Raw genomic sequence first — 23,347 nt, 5'->3', positions numbered from 1 at the left:
GCGTGGTGGCACACACCTGCTATCCCACCTACTTGGGAGGCTGAGGCAAGAGAATCGCTTGAACCTGGGAGGCGGAGGTTGCAATGAGCCGAGATCGCCCCACTGCACTCCAGCCTGGGCGACAGAGCGAGACTCCATCTCAAAAAGAAAAAAAAAAAAAAAAAGGACGAAATGCACGAATGAGTGAACTCCTGGCAGGAGCTCTGTGGTGACTGTCTTCTGTAAGTCCGGGTTGATATTGGGGAAAACAGCCAGGGAACTGATTGCCCTAATATCAACTGGGATGTGGGATTCTGGACGAGGTCAGTAGGGTGTTGCTGACCCAGTGATTATGATCAGAGACACGTCAGGCTCTGCCAGCCAGACAGCAGCTGCCACAGTCTCTCACCCAGTTTCCAGATTTGAGTGAAATTCAGACTCACAGCTGCCAAACTGAAGAGGAGGCTGGAAGCCCTAGGGCGTGCAGCTCTCCCAATACAAAGCATGCCAACCACTCCCACCAGTTACGCTCCTACTCTGTCCCTAAAGGAGTCTGTGGCCATTTGCCAGGGTTAAGTGTCACCAACATAGAGGGGTACAGAGAGGCTTTTCGAGGACGGGAACATGGTGTGTAGCCGGACACTGACATTGACGCCAGGACTTTGACAAGATCACCACGCCCCTCTGTTTACTGAAGTCATGGAAGGCACTGTGGCCCAAGCCCATCTCTAATGGGTCCAGTGGGTCTGTAGGTCTGCCCTGTTTATTGGGATACACATTCTTAGCTGCCAGCTGAATGCTCACATTGGCTCCTTGGCCAGAGGAGTAAGGGTCGTTACGGCAGAAAGAACCAAGTGAGAGCCTGTGGAACTTCTTCCCTCCAGCAAGACAGTGAGCCTGATAGAAGGAGTGCTTTGCTTGAGGAATTGCAGAGGTTAACACCAACATCAGAGACCAGGGAAGCAGGTGTGGTGGTTTCCATCTCCATTAGATTCACCTGCCTGGCCTTTGCAAAAACAAATTAATAATGACCGTGGGTGACGGACTGCAGTCAACTTGAAGAGGCAGCAGGGCCAGTGAGAGCTGCCACACCGCGAGTGGTCTTTCTGCCGCAGCAGACCGACATAGCCTCTGTACTTGATGTGTGACTAGCATCTTGGCAAATTCTTTCTTCTCAATATCCTCACTCGGGAGGGTCAGAAGCAGTTCATCATCACCGGCAGACAGCAGCACTCCTTCCCTGCCTCGTCTTGGGGCTGTGGCTGCTCCTGGGTTTTCTGGTGGGCGGAATAATGTCCCCCAAAGATGTCCACCTCCTGCCCCCTGGAACTTGTGAATACTTGACGTGATTCAGCAAAAAGAGAATGGAGACTGCAGATGAACTAAGGTTGCTAATCAGCCGACCTTAGGCCAGGAAGAACATCCCAGATTACCCGGGGAGATCCAATGCAATCACGAGAGTCCGTGAAAGTGGAAGAGGAGCCAGGCCTGGTGGCTCACGCCTGTAATCCCAGCTACTTGGGAGGCCAAGGCAGGAGGATCGCTTGGGCCTAGGATTTCGAGACCAGCCTGGGCAACACAGCAAGATGCTGTCTCAAAAAAACAAACAAAAAAAAAAGAGAGAAAGGAAAAAAGCTGGCTATTGGAAGCAGATGAACGGGTGGCCCAGATGTTAAATTTAGCAGAAAAGAGCTTTAAATAGGTATCGTAAGTATATTAAGGAAAATATGCATGAAATGGAACAAATATGGATAATTTTCAAAAACGAACTAAACTTTATTAAAAGTGAATCCAGCGGCCAGGAGTGGCGCCTCACGCCTGTAATCCCAGCACTTTGGGAGGCCGAGACGGGCGGATCACAAGGTCAAGAGATCGAGACCATCCTGGCCAACATGGTGAAACCCTGTCTCTACTAAAAACACAAAAACTAGCTGGGTGTGGTGGTGGGCGCCTGTAGTCCCAGCTACTCAGGAGGCTGAGGCAGGAGAATTGCCTGAACCTGGGAGGCAGAGGTAGCAGTGAGCCAAGCCCCAGTGCACTCCAGCCTGGCAACAGAGCGAAACTCCATCTCAAAAAAAAAAAAAAAGAAAGAAAAAAGAAAAAGAATCCAGTAAGTATTCAGAAACTAAAAACTACAATATATGAAACTAATGTTTCTGATCTCACTTATCTGTAAATGGCAGCATAATTATTCACACAACAAAATCATTTTTTAAATATACACTATAAGGCAGATGTCGTTTCAGTCACTTCTGAAGCAGGCTTCGTGGCCTGGTGTTAAATGTCCTGCCAGATCTACGAAAGTTCAGCTTAAAGACCACACCCAACACGATACATTTCCAAGCGCAATCGTAATTCCACTGAGCAAACGAGGAGGGGACGCATGTCTAAATGCTAAACAAAAATGCATTCTCGAGGTATTCCATCTTATCAGCAAAATCCAGACCGGAAGACTCAAGTCAAACAGCCCAAGTCCTTGAGAAGAAAAATTGTAAAGATAAAAAAAAGATGGAGAAAAACCCATACAGTTATACTGAAAGAGGCTTGCCAGACGTGGGAGCACACACCTGTAGTCCCAGCTACTCAGGCTGAGGCAGGAGGATCACTTAAGCCCAGCAGTTGGAGGCTGCAGTGAGCTAGGGTTACACCTGGGAATAGCCCCTGAACTCCAGCCTGGGCAAGACAGCTGACCCTGTCTCAAAAAAACAAAACAGAACAAAACAAAAACCCAAACCAAAAATAGTGGAAGAGGGAGGCAGAAGTGGAGAGCCAGAGGGAAGGAAACCCACAGCACGGCTGGCTTTCCTCGACGTCAGCCTGGCGAGGCCGTGCCCGGTGGCCACCCTGCAGAGCTGGTAGATGTGGCGGCTGCTATAGCAGCAACGGGACACAGGCACAGGGCCCCCCCCATCTCCTGGGCATCTCAATGGTCCCAGGAGTTCTGGGGGGTGGGGGATAAAGCACCCGGTGAAGGGGTCCATAGATCTAGGCTGTGCCAGGACACTGTAGGGCAAAAGATAGATTCTGGCACCTGTGCCTCCGTCCAGCAAGAAAGACCCCGCGCTTGCCAGGCCCCTTAGCACCGTGACAGCAGCACAGGCCATGTTTGGGACCATCCTCAGTGTGGCCCAGGGCTGCTGGCTAAGGTGAAAGTTGCCAGGCTGCTTGGACCACACTGTCTGGTTGGAGGATCCCGTGTGCAGGACGTAGGGTGGGTGTGTATCCTCTGGCAGGCCCCCCTGTGGAGCCTCCCGCAGGTTTCTGGGGCTCTGGGGCTCAGCCACACCTTCCTGGTGGAGGCTATTCTTCTTTTGGAAAACAGCTCCTGGAATGCTGCCTTCCCAGGCTGGGTTTCCCAGCTCCACATCACACCCTTGGGCAGCCCAGCAGCCATCTATTGCGTGGTGGAAAAGGTGTTTGTGGTGTTTGCGGGGCCCAGCCCAGATGACACAGGCGAGTCCCGGGGCCCAAGTGTCTACATCGCATTCGCCCCTTTTGCAGCTCAGATGCCTCCTGGGGAGGGCACCAATGCAGAGGAAAGGCTGGGAAAGGCTCCCACACCAACTCCAGCCTGACCTCCTCCGCACGCTGTAGTCCCAAGCAGGGAGATCCTGGGGGGCAGCAGCAAGGGACAGCCCCCGGGGGGCACCTCATCACCCACTTCCTGTGGGTGGGAAGAGTCACTCGAGCACTGTGTATCACTGACTCCGGACACCAGTGAGGGCTGGGCTGGCTCTCCAGGGCCTGAAGTTAACAAGCCCCGGACAGCGGTGATGCGGACAGCTGGGAAAGGCTAGGGGGTGGGTCTGTGAGGAGCAGGGAACACCAAGCTCAAAGGGAGGTTCTGCATCCTGTGGGGATGCTCCTAGAGAGAGTCGGCCGCAGCGAGGGCACAAACAGGCTCGTGGACATCATTACTGCACCATGGACGTCAGCCAGCAGGCCCCGGGGCAGAGTGGCATGGGGGCAGGAATGGTGGCTACACCAACGGCATGAGCTCATTTTCCAAGACGGATCTAGAGCAGGTCCCACCCACGCAGAACAAGCCCTCTTTACAGATCACCAGACATGGGGAGAGCAGGGCTGCAGGCCGAGAAGAGGAGGCTGGGGAAGGCGTGCTCTGTCTGGATGGACTTCCTGGAATAGCCTCGAGTGCAAAAATAGCGTGTCCATGTGATGGCGACCAGGTGTCCCCACGGCACATAAAGTGCTGAGTCAGCGGCATGGACTCCTCCGAAGGCACGTCAGCTGGGTGGCCACGGCTGTGGGCTGGAGCCTAGCACGCCCTCCACGCTAAGTGCCTAGCCCTGAGCCCGCCGTCTGGAGGCAGGGCAGTTTCACTTCACACCTGCTGCTCTCTAGGGACACAGTCTGTTCTGCCTGAAATAGACTCCCAGGCACATGTGTAGAATCCCCCCTGCCAACCCCCCCTGTGCGGTCCTAGCAGCCCCGGCAGCCCTAGCATGTGTAGAATCCCTACTGCCAACCCCCCCGTGCGGTCCTAGCAGCCCCGGCAGCCCTAGCATGTGTAGAATCCCCGCTGCCAACCCCCCCTGTGCGGTCCTAGCAGCCCCGGCAGCCCTGCTTCTGAGCTGGAAACCCACTTTGTAGCAAAAAGAGGCACCATGGCAGGGGTCATGGGGCTCCCTGTGTCTTGGTGTCACTTTCTCCAGGTGCAGGCTCCTGATGGGAAGGCCTGAGGGTCAGTGTGGCCAGGATGCAGCTGCTGGCTCTGTGGCCTGCAGTTTGAGTTTCCCTCGACAAGATGGAGCTCCCTGGTCCTGTCTGCCCCACACCCCGCAGAGCGGCTGAGGCCCCAAGACGCCTAGCCAGTGAGGCGGGGCTGTCCTGGAGGAAGGCTAGGAGACTACCTCAAACTACAGAAAGCAAAATGGGGGCGTCCCTGCCTTTCCCTGACACTGAGAGCAGAAGAGCGGCCTCTTGGTTTCCCACCAGGAGCCTGCACCTGGAGAAAGTGACACCCAGACACAGGAATGATTGGAGACGGTCCCGGGCGGAGCCTCGGTGCTGGCCTTCAGTGACAGAAGCGACATCCTCCCCAGAGTTTCCTAGGGTCTGGCCTTGCTTGTGTTCCGTGCTTCCTCTCATAGCTGCCTCTTGCCAAGGCCAAATCCCCAGCTACTGGACACGCTCCACCACTGACATACCACAGGGCCTTCCGCGGAGGTGCTCCCGCACCCCTGAGGCTCTTATCAAACAACTGCCACTACTCCCGTCCTCAGGACAGGGTCAGGCTCCTTATCCTGACACCTGGGGCGGGGTGGCGGGGTACACAGGCGATCAGGCGATGGGCGGTGCCGGGCCTGGGCTGGGGAGGACAGGTGGCTGCTGGTGCCAGGCCTACATCTGGAGGCTGCGGCCAGCATGGCCCATGCCCAGCAGGGGCGCACCAGGGTCAGACCTGATGTGGCTGCGAGGCCCCGTCGGCTCCGCGGAGAGGAGCCCAGGGAAAAGCAGGCGGAACCGTGGGTGAGGCAGTCCCGCGGCACCAGCGCAGAAGCAGGAGGGCAGGCAGCGGCGAGGACAGAATGAGCAGTGAGGGAGGCAGCGGGTGCGTGGAGACCGACGACGAGTTCGTGTTGGGAGGCGCTGCTGAGCCTCAGGGCGGTACCGGGCCCAGAGGAAGGTTTGAGCGGCCGACCCCGGTCGGGAGCAGCGCAGGGTCGGAGCTGCAGAGCCTGAGAAGGCGATCCTGGCCCAAGGCGACGCGCAGGGCCCCGTTTCCTGCCACCTGAGGGCGGCGCGCGCGGGGCGGGCACGACGCGGCGGACCCGGGATGGAGGCGGCCCCGACCCCCGCGAGGGCGAGTGGCGCAGGGCAGGGTCTTCCCGAGAGGCCACGCACCCGGGCGGCAGGCAGGTGGAGCACCAGGAGGTGGGCGAGAGCGGGGCGCGGCGGGAGGGGCTCGGGCGTGTCGCGGGCCTGCGCCGAGCGCCCACAGGTGCGCGTACACGCGCACTCCCACACGTGCACGCACCTGCACACGCGCACAAGCACATGTGTACATGACACGCAAGCGCGCGCCCACACTGAGCGTGTCCCGGCCCAGGGCACCCCCCTGCCAACAGCTCACCCGGTCACCCACAGCGGCGCGGGACGTGCGGGCTCTCACCTGTGGGGGCCTGTGGGTTCTCAGCCGACGCGGGCTCCCTCGCCTGCCGGCTTTCCTCTGCGGCGGGCGGTTCTGCCCGGGCTTCCCTAAGGGAAAACGACCGTCAGTGAGCTTGGGATGAGAGACCCCCATCCCCATTAGCCTCAAGAGACACTTATGGGGCACCGAAAGGGCCGTGCGTCCTGGCAGATAGGGAGCCCCCCACCCGGGCCTCCTCCCGAGGGAAGCACACGGACAACCTTAAGGAGCACGGGCTCCTCCAGCAGCACATACTCCACTGCACAAGGGGCCTCAGGGAGGCACAGGCGAGAGCCAGCCAGCAGGAAGGCACCTGGGCTCTTGTGGGCCCAAGGATGGGCAGGTGGTGCCTCTGCTAGAAGGACCCTGTGGGCTGGCAGTGCCGCCTGCTGGCCCTGCCCCACCCCTGACACTGTCCCCCACCTTGTGCCACGTCCCTCCCCCAGGCCCTTCCGGTCTCTGTGTGTCCAATTCGGCACTCCCCTGGCAGGTGGCTGTCCCTCTGCTCCTGAGCTTCTGGGGCTAGGACTGAACAGGAGCAGGAGCACTGCTTCAGGCAGGGTTGTGCCAGGCAAACCAGTCCGGCCAGTGTGGCTGAGCCGGCTGGGATGGGGCCCTGGGCGTGGGTGTGAGTCAGCAGCCCCGGGCTGGGGAAACGCTAGGGAGGAGGCCACCTGGAGCCCACCCTCCCAACAAGAAGCCCAGAGGACGCCGGCATTTGGGGCTAGCCCTGCACCCCCACCTCCAGCCCGGAGACCCAAAGGCAGCTCTGATCCAGTCAGGCCCTTGTTGCAGTGCGTGCAGGACAGCCAGCCCCCAGCAGGATGGCACCAAGAGCCCCCGCCCCACCTCCATGACCGCCAGGACTTTCCTCGGGGCCCCACATCAGTTCACAAAGTGCCACGCAGGCCTTTGAGGGCCCAGCCTCTCCAGCCAGCCGCAGTGCAGTGGCCCGAACCCTGCCCTAGCTCCCACTGCGTCCCTGGGTCCTTTGTCTCCACCAAACTCCAGCGGGGCTCCTGTGGGCGTGCTAGCTGCCCTGGAGCCCTCCAGAGTGCATGGGCTGCGGGTTCCCATGGCCAGCTGGGCTCAGGTTGTCTGTGGCCAGGGAGGGTCTGGGCCCTGAGGGTCAGTGCGACCAGGATGCAGCTCCTGGCCCTGTGGCCTGCAGTTTGAGTTTCCCTCAACCAGCTGTGGGACTGGGGGAGCCGGGATGGGGCGGGGGCGGGGGGCATTGGTGCCGCCCAGGGCAGGACCAGGCACGCCCGCTGCTGCGCACAGCAGGCACTCTGGCTGCTGCGCTGCCTCCTCCAGCTTCTCAGCCTCCCTCCCAGTCTCGCCGGCAGGGCCCGTGGCCTGTAAAGCCCCGTGCCGCCGTGTCAGCGCGTTAGTCAGCCTCTCAGCCCAGGCGAGCCACCGCGCCGCGGAGTCCCTATAAACTCCCTGGCGTGGCCCGGCCCCACCGAGTGGGGTCAGTGAGGCCCATAGGCAGAGCCAGAGTCCCGAGCTGCGGTGCTGCGGGCTCCAGCGAGGGGCAGGACCTGGAACAGGGGGCCAAGCCTGGCGTGGGAGCACACAGCCACTGTGGCCTCCAGGGACGCCCTCTGAGCTGGCCTGAGGCCGGCTCGTCCATGAGCCAGGGCCCCTGGGGAGCAGACACCTGGTGAAGGAGGCGCTGGATCCAGGGCCATGTCTGGGAAACGAAGTCGAGTTCGCAAACCCCGGGCCAGGAGGGCAGGCAGGGCCCAGCCGGCAGCTGGGCAGCAGGGCCCTGAGGTCGAGCCCCCGCCCCCCACCCCAGGGGGCCCTCAGGGTGAAGCGGGGGTGGCCCCTACAGGGCACGTGACCAGCATCGAGCCAGCACCTCAGGGACACCCCAGGGTGGCCAGGCCAGAGCAGCCACAGGCAGCCTCGAGACCGGTGCCAGCCACTGCTCCGGGGTCTGAGCTGGTGCTGGTCCTTGCTGGGCACATGGAAGGCTGTGGAGCAGGGGACCCCATGCCGGCCCTGGGCCCTGAACTGCTGAGGCTCCATGAGGTCCAGCTGTGCCTGGCCCAGGAGCAGCTGCTGCTGGAGGACCGGTGGCGGCAGGTCCAGCTGCAGATGCAGCTGTGGCGGGAGGAGCAGCTGTGGCTGCAGCAGCTACAGGAGGAGCAGCTGTGGCTGCAGCAGCTACAGGAGGAGCAGGCCTGGGTACACGTGGAGGGGCTGCAGCTGGCCGTGGCCCTGGAGCAGCTCCGGAGTGAGGGCCTCGAAGCACTGCAGACCCAAGGCCAGGTAAGGCCTGGATGGGGTGGCGGGAGGGGTCCCAGACTGTTGTGTTGGTGTGGTGGCCACTGCAGCAACCTAGGGATGCCTGTGGAGGCCCAGGAAGCCAGGCTGGATGCAGGGTATCTGTGGGCCCATCTTCACATCTGCCAAGTGAAGCTGGTGCCCGCCACACAGGGCACTGCAAGACCAAGGGACAGCAAGCCTGCCCAGGCTGGCCCAATGCATGGTGGAAATGGGCACTGAGGGCAGATACTTGTTCAGGGACAGAGGTGTCCCTGCAGCAGACCCAGGCATGCTGGGCCAGAGCTGTCCAGGGCAGTGTATGGGCTGCGGTGCAGGGCGAAGGCCTGGGTGTGCAGTCAGTAGGTAGCAGAACTGAAGAGCACAGCCCCCACCCCTGCAACCCAGTTTCCTGGCTGCCTTGCTGGTCCGCCTGCCCTGCCCCGTTTATTGGAGTGCAGTGTACTCAGGGCTAGAGACTGCGGAAGCAGCATGCGGCACCTGTGCCCATTATCCTCATTCCAGGAGGGCGGCTGGCCTCAGACGCAGCTGGGGCTATTTTGGGGAACTAGGATCTAACCCCAGCCTGGCGTGGAGGAGCGGTCACCATCATCCCACCTGCTCCTGTGAATCTGGGAGCTCTCTGGCGTCCAGGGGTGTTAGGCCAGGCCCACTCTAAGCAGAGGGGCAGTCTGGGGAGCAGGATGGGGTGCTCTCTTAGCAATCACTGACCCCAGTGCAGGCCTGGGTGCTGAAGGACCCCAGATTTGCAGCCTGGAATGTGTTCACAGCCAGCACAGAGAATAAATGGGAGTTGGAGCAAGGGAGTGACAACAGTGAAGGCGGGGTTGCGGTGGGGGAGGGCACTGGGGGAAGTCTCCTTCCTGACCCACAGGAAGACCCAGCCCAGGTGAGCTGTCACCATCCAACCTGGAAGTGACTATGGAGAAGGTGACTGGGAGCAAAGCCGCAGGCAGAGGGCAGCACAGGATGGCCCAGATGGAGCAGAGAGTCAGAGAACACATGCTTAGACTGAGAATCCCCAACTTGGACTCGAACCCTCCTGTTTCAAAACCCATTTTTGGCCATCTAGGCGTCTCCCACTGGCTCCTGCCCCCTTCCCACCTCCATGTGTTCCAAAGCTGGGCTTCTCTGAGTGCTACCCCTAGGCCCCCACCCCAACCCCAGGGGTATAAGATTCAGGCTTGGCCGGGCATGTGGCTCAAGCCTGTAATCCCAGCACTTTGAGAGGCCGAGGCGGGCGGATCACCTGAGGTCAGGAATTCGAGACCAGCCTGGTCAATGTGGCGAAACCCCGTCTCTACTAAAACAAAAATACAAAAATTAGCAGGGCGTGGTGGCGCACGTCCATAATCCCAGCTACTCGGGAGGCTGAAGCACAAGACTCACTTGGACCCAGGAGGCAGAGGTTGCAGTGAGTAGGGATTGCGCCATTGCACTCGACTGGGTGACAAGAGCGAGACTCCGTCTCAAAAAAAAAAAAAAAAATAGATTCAGGCTCAAGGTCTGAGATGAATGAATGGGCTCTGAACCCTCGGTCAATCACACCTAATCCCAACTCAGAGATCCCCTAAAAGCCACTCTTGGAAGAAGGGCTCTCCTCAGAGGGGGTGTCTCTCGGCGGCTACATAGAAGGTCTCACAGGTCAGTGTCTGGGTGACAGTGCTCTGGAGGTCAGAGGGTGCACTTACCAGCAGCAGCTCTCGTCTTGGGCCCAGGGTGGAGCGTCTGCCACTTCCCAGCTGCAGCTTTGGGTCTCCCCTTCTTACTGTCCATTCTCCTGGGGGGTGGGTAGGGAAGGACCAGGGAGAGGGTGCTCAGAGTGGCAGAGGGCAGGGGCAGTGGCAGTGGGGAACAGGGCACACCATGGGGGCCTGAGTGGATGACAGCAGGAACATGGGCTCCCCTGAGGCTTCCCAGCTGGTGTCCTGTCTGCCTGCCCGCCCCGGGTGTGTGCCCAGAAGCTTGAGCCGGGATGCCTGGCAAGAGCACTTGGCCACCTCCCGTCCCCGCGGCCGTGGCTTGCCTGCCCCTCCGCCCCAGGCTTAGCCCATCCTGCTGGGCGCAGGATCTGGAGTCCAGCACTCTTTTCTCCCTGCCCCAAGCTGCCTGGGTTGCCAGTGGGCCGGTCTTTGTTCTCACCGTAATCATGAGCACGGCCCTCTCTGCTGAAGCCTCCATGCCTCTCCACTGCCCTGGGAACCCAGCCCACCCCTGAGCCTGCTCCCCAGCCCACCCAAGGCACTCACCCCTCCACACCCTCAGACCTTATGTGGTCCCGGCTCTGGCAGATGGTGGTGTCAGGCCCTGGAGCAATACCCCTCTCCCTAGTCCACACAGCTGACCCCCAAGTTCATCTCCCTGGGAGGCTCCTCCTGCCGGCTGCAGCCTGTCGGGGTCCTCCCCGGTGCCCCATGCCCCTCACCCGCTGCAGCACAGTTGCCTGGGCACTGGTCTGACCCCGCACCCATGTTTCCAGCATGCTGGTACCAGTGGGGTGGCACTGAGTGTTTGGGGAAAGAACAAATGAAACTGGGACTGACCCTGAAAACAGAAAATAGGATCACATGGCAAGAGGGACAAAGAGAAAGGCGACGGATGACCGTCAGAAAGGGTTGAGGCAGGGCCAGTCCTTGGGGTGGGAGTGGCAGGGGCGAGGGGTGGTGGTTTGGACAGATGATCCAGTGTAGGGCAGGGCCTAAGAGGGGGAGGGGCCCTAAGTGAGGGCCTGAGGGGGACCTGGGGGACTGGAGCACCCAGGGGCAGCTCGGGGTGGTGTGTGGGGGTTGCTGTGTACATGGGGGGGCGTCTGGTATGAGGCTTGCTGTGCACACTGGGTCCCTTGTCCGTTGGGGCTTGGTTTTTGCAGAGTCCCTGTGTGTACACAGGGTTCCGTATGTGTGAGGCAGTTCCCCTGTGCTCTCAGAGTCAGTGTGAATATGGCATCCCCTGTTTGTGTGTGGGGTTGGTGTCTGAGGAATCTCATATGCAGGTGGGGTTCCCTAGGTGTGCAGATGTCAGCGTGTTCGTGGGTGACTGGCATGGGCAGGACTCGGTGTGCTTGTGGCTTCTGTCTTCCTGAGGAGTCTCCTGTGCTTGGGGGTTGGTGTACATGAGGGACAGGTCATTCGGGGTCCGCATGTGCATGGGGGGGTCACTGCGGCAGAGTCTCCTACAAGTGTGGGCATCGGTATGAGGGGATGAGGGAGAAAGATGGGGGACCCCAGGTACTTGTGGGCATCAGTGTGTGTGGTGGGGGTTGGGGTCTGGGGGTCCTCTGTGTGGGCGGGGTCCTCCTCTACGTGTGGGGCGCTGGTGCGGTGGGAGACCGGTGTGTGGTGAGGGGATCCCCTGTGCTCTCGGGGCTCCCAGACCCGGCCCCGCCCGGGGCTCGACGCCGCCCCACCGTCCTCACCTGTCGCACCTGCCTCCCCAAACTCGGCGAGGCGGCCAGAGCTCCGCCCCTGGCGTCGGGCTGGCTCGTTTCCTAGCGACTGAGCCGGAACTTCCGAGTCTCCCCGACTTCCGGGGCGAGGGTCAGGGGTCAGGCTAGGAACTTTGAGCCTTGGGTCAACAGTTGGGCTCCCGGGGGTCGGGGTCTTTGAAGTGCGGGCCTCGCGGTCTCCGGCGGCGCTGGGCCGGGGTCTCCGGGCGCGCGGCCGCAGGGCACGGGCGGGTCGGGGCGCGGGCCGGGGGCGCGGGCTGGGGCTGGCGGCGGGCGCGGGGCGCAGGAATGCGGGCGCGCCGCGGGTGGGGCTGCCCCGCCTCCAGGTGCTGCCCGGGCAGGCAGGAGGCAGGAGGCAGGAGCGACGGGCGGGGCGGGGGCGGGCGCGTGAATCAGGCCGGGCGGGCCGCGGCAGGGAGTGGCTGCCGGACCGACCGGACCGCGAGGCCGCTGGGCGGCGGTCGGCTCCTGCTGCCCCTGTGCCGAGACCCCGCGCACCTGGCCAGGTAGGGCCCCCCTCCCCCGGCCCGAGCGGGGCGGGGCGAGGCGGGGGGCGGGCGCCCCTTGGCGCGGTCCCACTTGGGCTACCCTTGCGCCCACACCTGGGCCGGGGCCGCGCGACCCAGAGAGGGGCGGTGGGAGTGGAGCGCGGCCGCGTGCGCGGGGCCGGGGTGGCGGGGCTGCTCGGACAGGGGGCGCCGCTGTGCGGATATGGACGCGAGCGCCCCCGCACGACGCCGGCCCGAAAAGAGCCGAGGGGGAAGGGGCCCGGGATCCGGGTCGAGCCTGCCCGGCCGTCCCGACTCGCTCCCGCCCTCGCGGCCTAGCTGGAGTCTGGGTGTTGGGCACGGCCTGGACCCTTCCCTGGGGACGCCCGCCCGGGCCGCCGTGGACTGGGGTGGCCAGGGTGCGGCCTGGAACCCCGCGTGGCGAGCAGGGCGAGTGATGGGAGTGCTGCCCCTCGCGCCCACGTTCCTGGGCTGGGGTGGGCGGATAGGGCACCCAGCCGCCGCAGCCGCGAGCTCGTAGGGTGCACTGACCCCGTTGGGGGCTGGGGTGCCCACTCCGCAAGTTATCACTGAGCGACTTCCTGTCTGTGAGCCCCGTCCTCCGCACCCCACCTTTCCGCCGCCTAGAGCCTCCGCGCCCTCCTGCGCCCATCGGAACTTGGCACAGGTTCACCCCACTTTGTGTAGGAACTCCAGATCCTTCCATGGGGTCCTCCTTCCAGATACTCAGGAACCCCACTTCCTGCCAGGGTGGAGAGGATGGGGTCCTTGAAGGCCAGCTGAGGGCCCTGACTTCCAGTCAGAGGTCAGGGGTCAGCAGCAGAAGAGTGGATTCGTGCTGAGTCATTGCCCATGGGTGGGTTCCGCGCCCTCCCTCCCTTGGGCAGACGTTTGGTAGGCAAATGTGTGGGCATGCAGGCCACGGGGGTGCTCCATCTTGGGCTCGGGAGTGGCTGCCGCCCCGTCCATAGCCCAGGAGACACGTACCCGTGAAGGGAGACGATGTGAGGAATGAAGCCGTTGGAGGTCTGGGCATCACCCTGTGAGGACGAGGCATGTCTGCTGGGAGGGCTCCTGGCCACGGGGGCTTCCACCGTCTGGATGGTCCCTGCCCCGATGACACACAGCCTGGAGCCTGGACACTGAAATCCAAAGGGACAGTGGGGGTCCTTTCTAGAGTGTCCCCTCAGTGTCGGGAAGTACCCTCAAACAACATCAGCAAGGTTGTTCCCCCTGCCCTGTATGGTCAGACACCGCCCCTACAGACAGGCTGGCAATGGTGAGTGGGCGCCTCGGCCCAGCCAGACAGGCCTACACCTCACCCCCATGTGGTCGGCCTCGATCTGCCCCTGGCACAACCAGAACGGTGTGCCCTAACCAGCCCCATATGTCAACCATGAGGACAGTGCCCCAACAAAGAAATGTTGGGACAGCTTCTCCCAAGCCGGTTGGCATCTAGGGCTGTTGAGTGGCACCAGGTATTTCCCATGTCCCAACTCCATGTCACCCCCAGGGGCACCAGGCAGGACGGCTGCCTCCTGACCCCAACATTCTCAGCCAAGTGGCTCCGGCTAGCACCCATGTAGTCCAGCTGGCCGGCATCCATCCTGTCAGCGCCCAGGGGCACGCTCCTCTGGGCACCTTCCAGCCAGGGCCAACATTCAGGAACCTGTGTGCTAGGCGGGGACAGGTGTCCTGCCTCCCTCCCCAACCCGAAGAGCAGTGGGATGGACTGAGCAGTCCCTAGGGCTCTCCTTCCAGGGAGAGGTACCCAGATAGCTCGGTGACCCTGTGTGCGTGGGCCCTGGGCGCTGCCCATCTGACACCTTTCTGGAGAGGCCAGGCCCCCTGCAGGGACCCTTTGGAGAACAGAGTGGGCTGTGGGGCAGCCAAGCATGGATGGTGGTGGCGAGCCCAGGACTTGGAAAGGTCCCTGCTGCCCTGGATGGGGGCTGGTGGGGACAGGACTCTGAGCAAGTGGAGAGCCAGATTTGGGCGATGTGGAGTGCAGGCCCTGCAGGGCCCTGTGGGCACCAAGGGGCTGTGGCCCAGGGAGGTTTTATCTGAGAGGGACAGTGACAAGAAAGAGGTCAAGGGTGGGCCAAGGGAAGGGGGGGCCGGGAGACAGGGACAGAGTCTAGGGATCAGTGTTCCAGGACTGGGCGGTCATAGAATGGGCTGTGGGAACCCAACTGTGAAACCCTGAGGATGGGGAGGAGCTATGGCCCGGGACTATGTGTGAGGCTTAAGTTTGCCATTCCAGGAGGAGGGTAGTCACAGCCCTGTTTGCTGCGCTCACCTTGGGCTAGGCATGGTGTCATGTGGACCCTCAGCTGTGTTGTGCAGTAGAGACAGGCCAGAGAGGTGCACTGACCTACCCACGGTCTCCCAGGCAGTCAGACACGGACACATGGGCAGCATGGGCGGCACCAGCTTGTCCAGTAGGCACAGTGCCAGGGGTCCGTGAATGTCTTAAAATAAGAAAAAAGTGAATATTATAATGATGAATGCAGCCTGGATTGTTTGTCTTTAAGCCAACAGTCATAAAATATTTTGGGGGGGGGGGTTCGTTTTATTTTTATTTTTTGTAGTGATGCGGTCTCACTCTGTCACCCAGGCAGGAGTGCAGTGTCACAATCATAATTCACAGCAACCTCCAACTCCTGGGCTCAAACAATCCTTCTGTCTCAGCTTCCCAAGTGGGTGGGACTGTGTGTGCATGCCACCATGCCTGCCTAATGTTTAAAATTTTTTGTAGAGATGGGGTCTTGCTGTGTTGCCCAGGCTGGTTTCAAACTCCTGGCTTCAAGCAGTCCTCCTGCCTCAGCCTCCAGAGAAAGGAGAGACAGGGCTGGGATACCTGTGCCCCAGCCCTCTGCCAGTGTCCCCTCAGCTAGGGGCATCCTAGGGTCTGGGTTGCTCTCTGTGAGCCTGGCTCGGCTGGTGCCCTGGAAGGCCTCCTGGGCATGGGCTAAACTCCAGCCTACCCAAGTCACTGCCGGCCCTTTCCCCAGTGTGTCCATGCTCGAGGGTAGGAGTGGTCCCAGTGCCCCCACCCCTAGTCATGTGTCTCCCTGCCCCTCCAGGCCCCTGGCCCCAACATGGCCCGTCGCTCTCAGAGCTCCTCGCAGGGGGACAACCCACTGGCCCCCGGGTACCTGCCACCTCACTACAAGGAGTACTACCGCCTGGCGGTGGATGCCCTGGCCGAGGGTGGCTCGGAGGCCTACAGCCGCTTCCTCGCTACCGAGGGGGCACCAGACTTCCTGTGCCCTGAAGAGCTGGAACATGTGAGCCGACACCTTCGGCCTCCGCAGTATGTTACCCGAGAGCCACCCGAAGGCAGCCTTCTCGACGTGGACATGGATGGCTCCTCGGGTACATACTGGCCGGTGAACTCAGACCAGGCCGTGCCTGAGCTTGATCTGGGCTGGCCTCTGACCTTCGGCTTCCAGGGCACCGAGGTGACCACCTTGGTGCAGCCACCGCCCCCCGACAGCCCCAGTATCAAGGATGAGGCCCGCAGGATGATCCGTTCCGCCCAACAGGTGCGCCATCTTGGGCTTGAGGGTAGTGGGGGAGGGACCTGGGCTAGAGGCACGGGGGTGGAGGAGACGCATGAGCATGATCAGCTTGTGGGGTGAGTCCTGAGCTCCAGCTGGAGTGGGGGTCCCTGGCAAAGATCTTCAGGGCTGCCAGGTCTCAGTCATCAGGGGCTGCAGGCTCTGCACAGGTCTGCTTGCCTGTGGTCATGACCAGTGCCCAGAAACTCGGGGGCTCTGGGGATGGGTGGGCACCCCACCAGCCTGGGTTCATTGTTCAGATAATTACCTGTCATCCTGCCCGGTGGCCCTTGGCCAGCTGAGGGCTTCTAACCCTCACCAAACAGCTACCAGACGGCGGAGGGTGCTGTTAAACCATAGCGACTGAGGCGTGAGGTCCAGACGCTAAAGGCCCGTGACTTTCTTCCCTGCCCAGGGCAACAACCCTGTCCCAGGGCAGAACTGGAGCCTGGCACTTGGCCCTGACAGCTGCCCTGGAATGGGGGCAGCTTAGCCGTCTGTAGGGTGGAGGGGATTGAGGGGCCCTTGCCGTGCCCCAACCTGGCCCACCCTCATCCAGGGTTCTCTGCCCTGCACCTGCCTCGGTTTCCCCCTTATGGCCAGCCGTTCCACACCTCTTCTGTTTGGTCCCTTATTTCTGCCCATCTTCCTAGACGTGGCCCCAACTCCCTAGGATAGACTAGCTTGTTTCACAGTGGTTGTGGGTGATCCAGACACCTCCTGGGTGTGGAGGGGAGGCTGGACAATGGTGTGGGGACAGCAGGGGCCTCTCCTCTCCGTCCTGACCCGCCCCTGCAGGTGGTGGCCGTGGTGATGGACATGTTCACTGATGTGGACCTGCTCAGCGAAGTGCTGGAGGCCGCGGCCCGTCGGGTCCCAGTCTACATCCTGCTGGATGAGATGAACGCGCAGCACTTCCTGGACATGGCCGACAAGTGCCGTGTCAACCTGCACCACGTGGATGTGAGTTCCCGGGAGTGGGAGATTGGGGAGAACCCGTGGGAGAGATCTGACTCCCCTCCCTCCCCAGTTTCTGCGCGTACGGACTGTGGCGGGCCCCACCTACTACTGCCGCACTGGGAAGTCCTTCAAGGGCCACGTCAAGGAGAAGTTCCTGCTGGTGGACTGTGCCGTGGTGATGAGTGGGAGCTACAGGTGCGCCCGCGGGGTTCCCTCACCCCCTTCTCTGGGGTCTCCTCCTGTAGCCCCAGCACCCCCTTTCCACACCAGGGCCCTCCTCGCCAGGAGCCCTTGTCCTGTAGACCCCTGCACAGCCTAGCCGGGCCCAGGTCCTTGCAGACCTCACATCCCTGCGTCCTCCCCGCCCCACCCGCTGCCCACAGGGCTGCAGTGCCCTCGCTCCAGCTCGGTTTGACTCTGGCCCTGACCCCCCACAGCTTCATGTGGTCCTTTGAGAAGATCCACCGCAGCCTGGCGCACGTGTTCCAAGGAGAGCTGGTCTCCAGCTTCGACGAGGAGTTCCGCATCCTCTTCGCGCAGTCCGAGCCGCTTGTGCCCTCGGCCGCGGCCCTGGCCCGCATGGACGCCTATGCCCTGGCTCCGTATGCCGGGGCTGGGCCTCTCGTGGGCGTCCCTGGGGTCGGGGCGCCAACCCCCTTCTCCTTCCCTAAACGAGCGCACCTCCTGTTCCCGCCGCCCCGGGAAGAGGGCCTGGGCTTCCCCTCCTTCCTCGACCCGGACCGCCACTTCCTGTCGGCCTTCCGCCGGGAGGAGCCGCCGCGGATGCCGGGGGGCGCGCTGGAACCGCACGCGGGGCTGCGGCCGCTCTCGCGGCGCCTGGAGGCCGAGGCCGGGCCTGCTGGGGAGCTCGCGGGCGCGCGGGGCTTCTTCCAGGCGCGGCACCTAGAGATGGACGCCTTCAAGCGGCACAGCTTCGCGACCGAGGGCGCGGGCGCCGTGGAGAACTTCGCGGCCGCGCGGCAGGTGTCGCGGCAGACGTTCCTCAGCCACGGCGACGACTTCCGCTTCCAGACCAGCCACTTCCACCGTGACCAGCTCTACCAGCAGCAGTACCAGTGGGACCCGCAGCTCGCGCCGGCGCGCCCGCAAGGCCTGTTCGAGAAGCTTCGCGGGGGCCGCGCGGGTTTCGCGGACCCGGATGACTTCACCCTGGGCGCCGGGCCCCGCTTCCCGGAGCTCGGACCCGACGGGCACCAGCGGCTGGACTACGTGCCGTCCAGCGCGTCCCGCGAGGTGCGCCACGGCTCGGACCCCGCCTTCGGGCCCGGACCCCGCGGCCTGGAGCCCAGCGGAGCCCCGCGCCCCAACCTGACCCAGCGCTTCCCATGCCAGGCCGCGGCGAGGCCGGGCCCAGACCCCGCTCCCGAGGCGGAGCCGGAGCGCAGGGGCGGGCCCGAGGGGCGGGCAGGGCTGCGGCGCTGGCGCTTGGCCTCCTACTTGAGCGGTTGCCACGGCGAGAATGGGGGCGACGACGGCCTGCCGGCGCCCATGGAAGCGGAGGCTTACGAAGACGACGTGCTGGCTCCTGGGGGCCGGGCACCTGCCGGCGATCTGCTCCCCTCGGCCTTCCGCGTCCCAGCAGCCTTCCCCACCAAGGTCCCGGTGCCAGGCTCGGGCAGCGGCGGCAACGGCCCAGAGCGCGAGGGCCCGGAGGAGCCTGGCCTGGCCAAGCAGGACTCATTCCGCTCGCGCCTGAACCCCCTGGTCCAGCGCAGCTCCAGGCTGCGCTCCTCGCTCATCTTCAGCACGTCACAGGCCGAGGGCGCGGCCGGGGCTGCGGCGACCACTGAGAAGGTGCAGCTGCTGCACAAGGAGCAGACGGTCAGCGAGACGCTGGGGCCCGGCGGAGAAGCCGTGCGCTCCGCGGCTTCCACCAAGGTGGCGGAGCTGCTGGAGAAGTACAAGGGCCCAGCCCGTGATCCCGGCGGCGGCGCGGGCGCCATCACCGTTGCCAGCCACAGCAAGGCTGTCGTGTCCCAGGCGTGGCAGGAAGAGGTGGCGGCCCCAGGTGGCGTGGGGGGCGAGCACCGCAGCCTTGAGAGCTGCCTGCTGGACCTGCGCGACTCCTTTGCACAGCAGCTGCACCAGGAGGCGGAGCGGCAGCCGGGAGCCGTGTCGCTCACAGCGGCGCAGCTGCTCGACACACTGGGCCGGAGCGGCTCCGACCGCCTGCCTTCCCGCTTCCTCTCTGCCCAGGGCCACTCGACCTCCCCGCAAGGGCTGGACAGCCCTCTGCCGCTGGAAGGGCCCGGAGCGCACCAGGTGCTCCATAATGAGTCAAAAGGGAGCCCCACCTCGGCTTACCCTGAGCGGAAGGGGAGCCCCACGCCTGGGTTTTCCACTCGAAGAGGAAGTCCAACTACAGGATTTATCGAGCAGAAGGGGAGCCCCACCTCAGCCTACCCCGAGCGCAGGGGTAGTCCGGTGCCCCCCGTGCCGGAGCGCAGGAGCAGTCCGGTGCCCCCCGTGCCGGAGCGCAGGAGCAGTCCGGTGCCCCCCGTGCCGGAGCGCAGGGGCAGCCTCACCCTTACCATCTCCGGGGAGTCCCCGAAGGCCGGGCCCGGGGAGGAGGGGCCTAGCGGCCCCATGGAAGTCCTGCGCAAAGGCTCCTTGCGTCTTAGGCAGCTGCTGAGCCCCAAGGGCGAGCGGCGCATGGAGGATGAGGGTGGCTTCCCAGTGCCGCAGGAGAACGGCCAACCCGAGAGCCCGCGGCGTCTGTCACTGGGCCGGGGTGACAGCACGGAGGCTGCCACAGAAGAGCGGGGTCCGCGGGCGCGCCTGTCCTCAGCCACGGCCAACGCCTTGTACAGCAGCAACCTTCGGGATGACACGAAGGCCATTCTGGAGCAGATCAGTGCTCACGGCCAGAAGCACCGTGCGGTCCCTGCCCCGAGCCCCGGCCCGACCCACAACAGCCCCGAGCTAGGCCGTCCACCAGCTGCTGGCGTCCTGGCCCCAGATATGTCCGACAAGGACAAGTGTTCAGCCATCTTCCGCTCGGACAGCTTGGGGACCCAGGGCCGGCTGAGCCGCACACTGCCAGCCAGCGCGGAGGAGCGCGATCGGCTGCTGCGCCGCATGGAGAGCATGCGCAAGGAGAAGCGCGTGTACAGCCGCTTCGAGGTCTTCTGCAAGAAAGAGGAGGCCAGCAGCCCTGGGGCAGGGGAAGGCCCCGCGGAGGAGGGCACCAGGGACAGCAAGGTGGGCAAGTTCGTGCCCAAGATCCTGGGCACGTTCAAAGGCAAGAAATGAGTCTTCTGGCCTGGCAACCCAGGCCAGGGTGCCCGCATCGCTGCCCCGGTCATCCAGAAGCCCCGCGGAACAGAGAGCCCTGCTCATGTGCTTGAGCAGCGGCTGTCAGGCCACGGCCACTTGGGGCTTGGCTGAGTGCGCCAGACCTCGGCTCCACTGGAGGCTCACCTGGCAGCTGCCGTCTCTGCCCCCTGGCCTCCCCAACGCTGGGGTGCACCCCTCGCCACCAGTGCCTTTCTCCCCTCAGCACCTTCATCTCTGCACCGTCAGCCTTGCGTGGCGCAGCGTCTGGCTCCGCCATCTCTTTGTGCCTCAGTCCCCACCCCCCCCCCCCCCCCGGCCCCGCTTTATTTTTTTGAGACCTAGGGCTGGAGTGCAGTTGAGCGGTCTGGGCTCACTGCAACCTCTGCCTCCCGGGTTCCAGCGAATCTCCTGCCTCAGCCTCCTGAGTAGCTGGGATTACAGGTGTATGCTACCATGCCCAGGTAGTTTTTGTATTTTTAGTAGAGACAGGGTTTCACTATGTTGGCCAGGCTGGTGGTCTCCAACTCCTGGCCTCAAATGATCAGCCCGCTTCAGCCTCCCAAAGTGGGGAGATTACAGGCGTGAGCCGTGCACCCCGCTAAGTCCCCTATCTTCTTGCAAGGGTCTCGCCTCTGTGCCTCAACTCCCCGTTCTCTGGGCCCTTTTCCTCCTCAGGGCCTCCTGTTCTCAGGGCCTCCCCCCTCCCCGCTCCCTCCCTCTCTCAAGGTCTCCTCCCTCCCTCCCCCCTCCCCCCCGCCCCCGGTCTCCCCCGTCCTCAGGGCTTCACTTCCTTTCCTACTTGGATTCTCCCGCTCGCTGCCTCCCAGCATCTTTTTTGGAGGCCCGTCTCTTGCTGTGGGGAAGACTGGGCTGGCTGCGGGCAGTTTGCAAGGGGTGGGTGGGGGGGGGGGGGTGGAGCTGGACCAGAAGATGCCCCTTGGAGTGGCAAGGAAGCTGGACAGGGCAGGCCTCTGGGAACGGGACGCAGGGAAGCCCGAAGGGGCGCCTTGGCCAGGTCTGCCGTCTCCTCCAGCGAGGCTCTGGCCAGCACTGGGGGAGAGTGGGGAGGGGGCACTGGCCTTTGTAGCACAGTAAAACATGGTCCAGACAACCTGCAGCCCCGGCCTCATGAGCACCCCCTGCACAGGCCCTGCCCAAGCCAGGCACTAGAAGGGCTGGTTGTGGAGTGCTTATCCTTGACAGGTATGGGGCCAGGTGAGGGCAGGGGACAAGGTGCAGCTGAGGCCGAGCCCAACTAGGTCCTGGGCACCCCTGCAGGTGGGAGTGGTCCTTGTCCTCCTGGTATCCAGCAGACACCCCCCTCTCCCCACCAGCCCCATTCTCAGGTCCTTTCCTCTTTGTCACCAACACCAAGAATCTGTCCAGGGTTCTTGGCTTATCTTTTATCTCTTTTCACCCCTAGAGAGGAATTGCAATTGACTCAGAATGACACATTTTGGCACCACGTGTGTAGAAAGCCCCCACTGTTAGATGCTAGCCTCGTGAAATTCATGTTTCTGTATTCTCCTATTTCTTTTCAAAAACTAATTGTTTTTAGTGTAATAAATCCTAAGAGGGAACTGATTTAAGAAACAAGGCTGCCAAACAAAGGCAGCAGTTCCGACTGCAGCAGCTGGGAAAGGAAGGAGAGTGACCCCACTTTCACTGCTGGACAGCCCACTGGTTACCAAAACCACTGCCCAAGTCGGGATGACAGCAGGGACTTCTGGCCAGGTGGAAAATGTGCCTGGAAGCGGGATGCGCCTGTGCGTCTCTTGGCCATGATGTTCTTGTGGGCATGTTATTCTTGGTGCTGCCTGGGGTGTTACTGAGCGGACAGGCTCTCCAGCTGGAGTCCATGGAGAGGCCAGAGGCTGGCGGCCCTGCCTAGGCCTTCGGAGCCTCCTGCCTGCACCCTCCACCTCTTCTAAACCATGATGTGGCACATTTTGGTGTTAATAAAACACAACACACAAAATATTCTAGCACGTTCCCCAGTGTGTATAATCGCCCAGTTACATCCTGCAGCCTTTAACCACGTGGCCTCCCAGATTTCCCCTGTGGGCCCACCACCCACCCCTGTGGGGGGCACTAAAGACCCCCCAGCTCCACTTCCAAGGCCCACCTTGGCCTCCCCAACTTCACGCTGCTCTCCTGTCCCTGTCCCTGATGCCCCCTGTGCAGGCACACTCCTGGGTGCCCACCTGCGATTCCCCACTCAGCAGCCCCACCACACACTGCCCAAGCCTCCAACCCTGCAGCCCTGTGGCGTCTCTGCAGCTTCCTCTCCCACAGCCTCTCTGTCCTGCTCGTTCAGCACCCTGGGCCTGCGCCTTGGGCTTTTGAAGCTCAACAAGCAGCTCCCTCGGCAGCCCCCTCAGGAAACAAGCCCCTGGGCTGGGTCTCTGACTGGCTCACCGCTTCCTCGGGCCCTCCCGATCCCTCCTCCGCCTCCTCCAACCTTCTCCCAAACCCAGCCTCCCTTTCTGAGTCTCTTGCAGGTGCCTGGCCCAGCACCAGGGCAGCGCCAGCTCTCACCTTCTGCTCAGCTCCCCCACCCACATCTTGTCCTTCCCCGCCCTCCCCCATGGTGGCAATGGCTTCCACAACCCAGCCAGCGCCCCTCTCCTGGCAGCCCAACACCGACCACAACACAGGCCGCACCCTTCAAACTGTGAGCTCCTCCGGCCTATGAGCTTCCCAGACTGTGAGCCTGGCAGCCCAACCCCGCCACCGACAGCACAGGCCGCGCCCTTTAGACTGTGAGCTCCTCCAGCCTGTGAGCTTTCCAGCTGCCTCCCTGTGTTCCAACCCCAACCCATGGGCAGGTGCAGCTGAGGACACCTGGCACCCTAGGACACAGCTCTGTGCCCACAGGGCCCCTTTGATCTCTGCAGCCCTGCACAGCCCTGGCCTGAACTCACACCAGGGACCTTGCCTGGGGGTGACAAGAGGAGGTAACCCTGACCTCGCGAGATGTCTGTCTCCCACCCTCACCTATGGAGACCTGAAGACAGATCAGGCACAGTGGCTGTACTAGGGGGCGCAGGCTGCAGTCCCTGACAGCAGGGGGAGGGGTGTCCCCCTTCTCTCCTCTGGCTCAGAGTCACAAACATGGCCATGGGGTGACCCTAGGTCCCTACCCCACAGG

General features: G+C 62.8%; 2 protein-coding genes across 5 annotated transcripts in view; one reads left to right on the top strand and one right to left on the bottom strand.

Moving 5' to 3' along the window:
• Positions 1–12,095, bottom strand: part of IQANK1 (IQ motif and ankyrin repeat containing 1) — a 58,362-nt gene extending 46,267 nt beyond the window's left edge. Inside the window, 4 exon segments of the mRNA XM_063709598.1 lie at positions 6,113–6,157; positions 6,160–6,198; positions 10,114–10,202; positions 11,838–12,095. Of these exon segments, the coding sequence (XP_063565668.1) occupies positions 6,113–6,157; positions 6,160–6,198; positions 10,114–10,198 (169 nt within the window). The 5' untranslated portion in view covers positions 10,199–10,202; positions 11,838–12,095.
• Positions 7,681–22,181, top strand: FAM83H (family with sequence similarity 83 member H). 4 transcript variants are annotated; one of them, XM_055348461.2, is made up of 5 exons: positions 7,681–8,407; positions 15,463–15,924; positions 16,738–16,902; positions 16,970–17,094; positions 17,337–22,181. In XM_055348461.2, exons 1-5 carry the CDS (start codon positions 7,820–7,822, stop codon positions 20,170–20,172), a joined length of 4,176 nt encoding a protein of 1,391 aa, XP_055204436.1. In that variant the 5' UTR covers positions 7,681–7,819; the 3' UTR covers positions 20,173–22,181. The 4 variants fall into 4 exon arrangements, with proteins under 4 accessions (XP_055204436.1, XP_030870005.1, XP_055204439.1 ...); XM_031014145.3 differs by lacking the exon at positions 7,681–8,407 and adding an exon at positions 12,295–12,373; XM_055348464.2 differs by lacking the exon at positions 7,681–8,407 and adding an exon at positions 12,527–13,232.
• Positions 22,182–23,347: the final 1,166 nt, after the last annotated feature.

The sequence above is a fragment of the Gorilla gorilla genome, chromosome 7, assembly GCF_029281585.2.
Source record: "Gorilla gorilla gorilla isolate KB3781 chromosome 7, NHGRI_mGorGor1-v2.1_pri, whole genome shotgun sequence".
NCBI classification, from domain to species: Eukaryota; Metazoa; Chordata; class Mammalia; order Primates; family Hominidae; genus Gorilla; species Gorilla gorilla.
The sequence above is the reverse complement of the archived record's forward strand: the minus strand, read 5'-3'. Positions and strand labels throughout refer to the sequence as shown.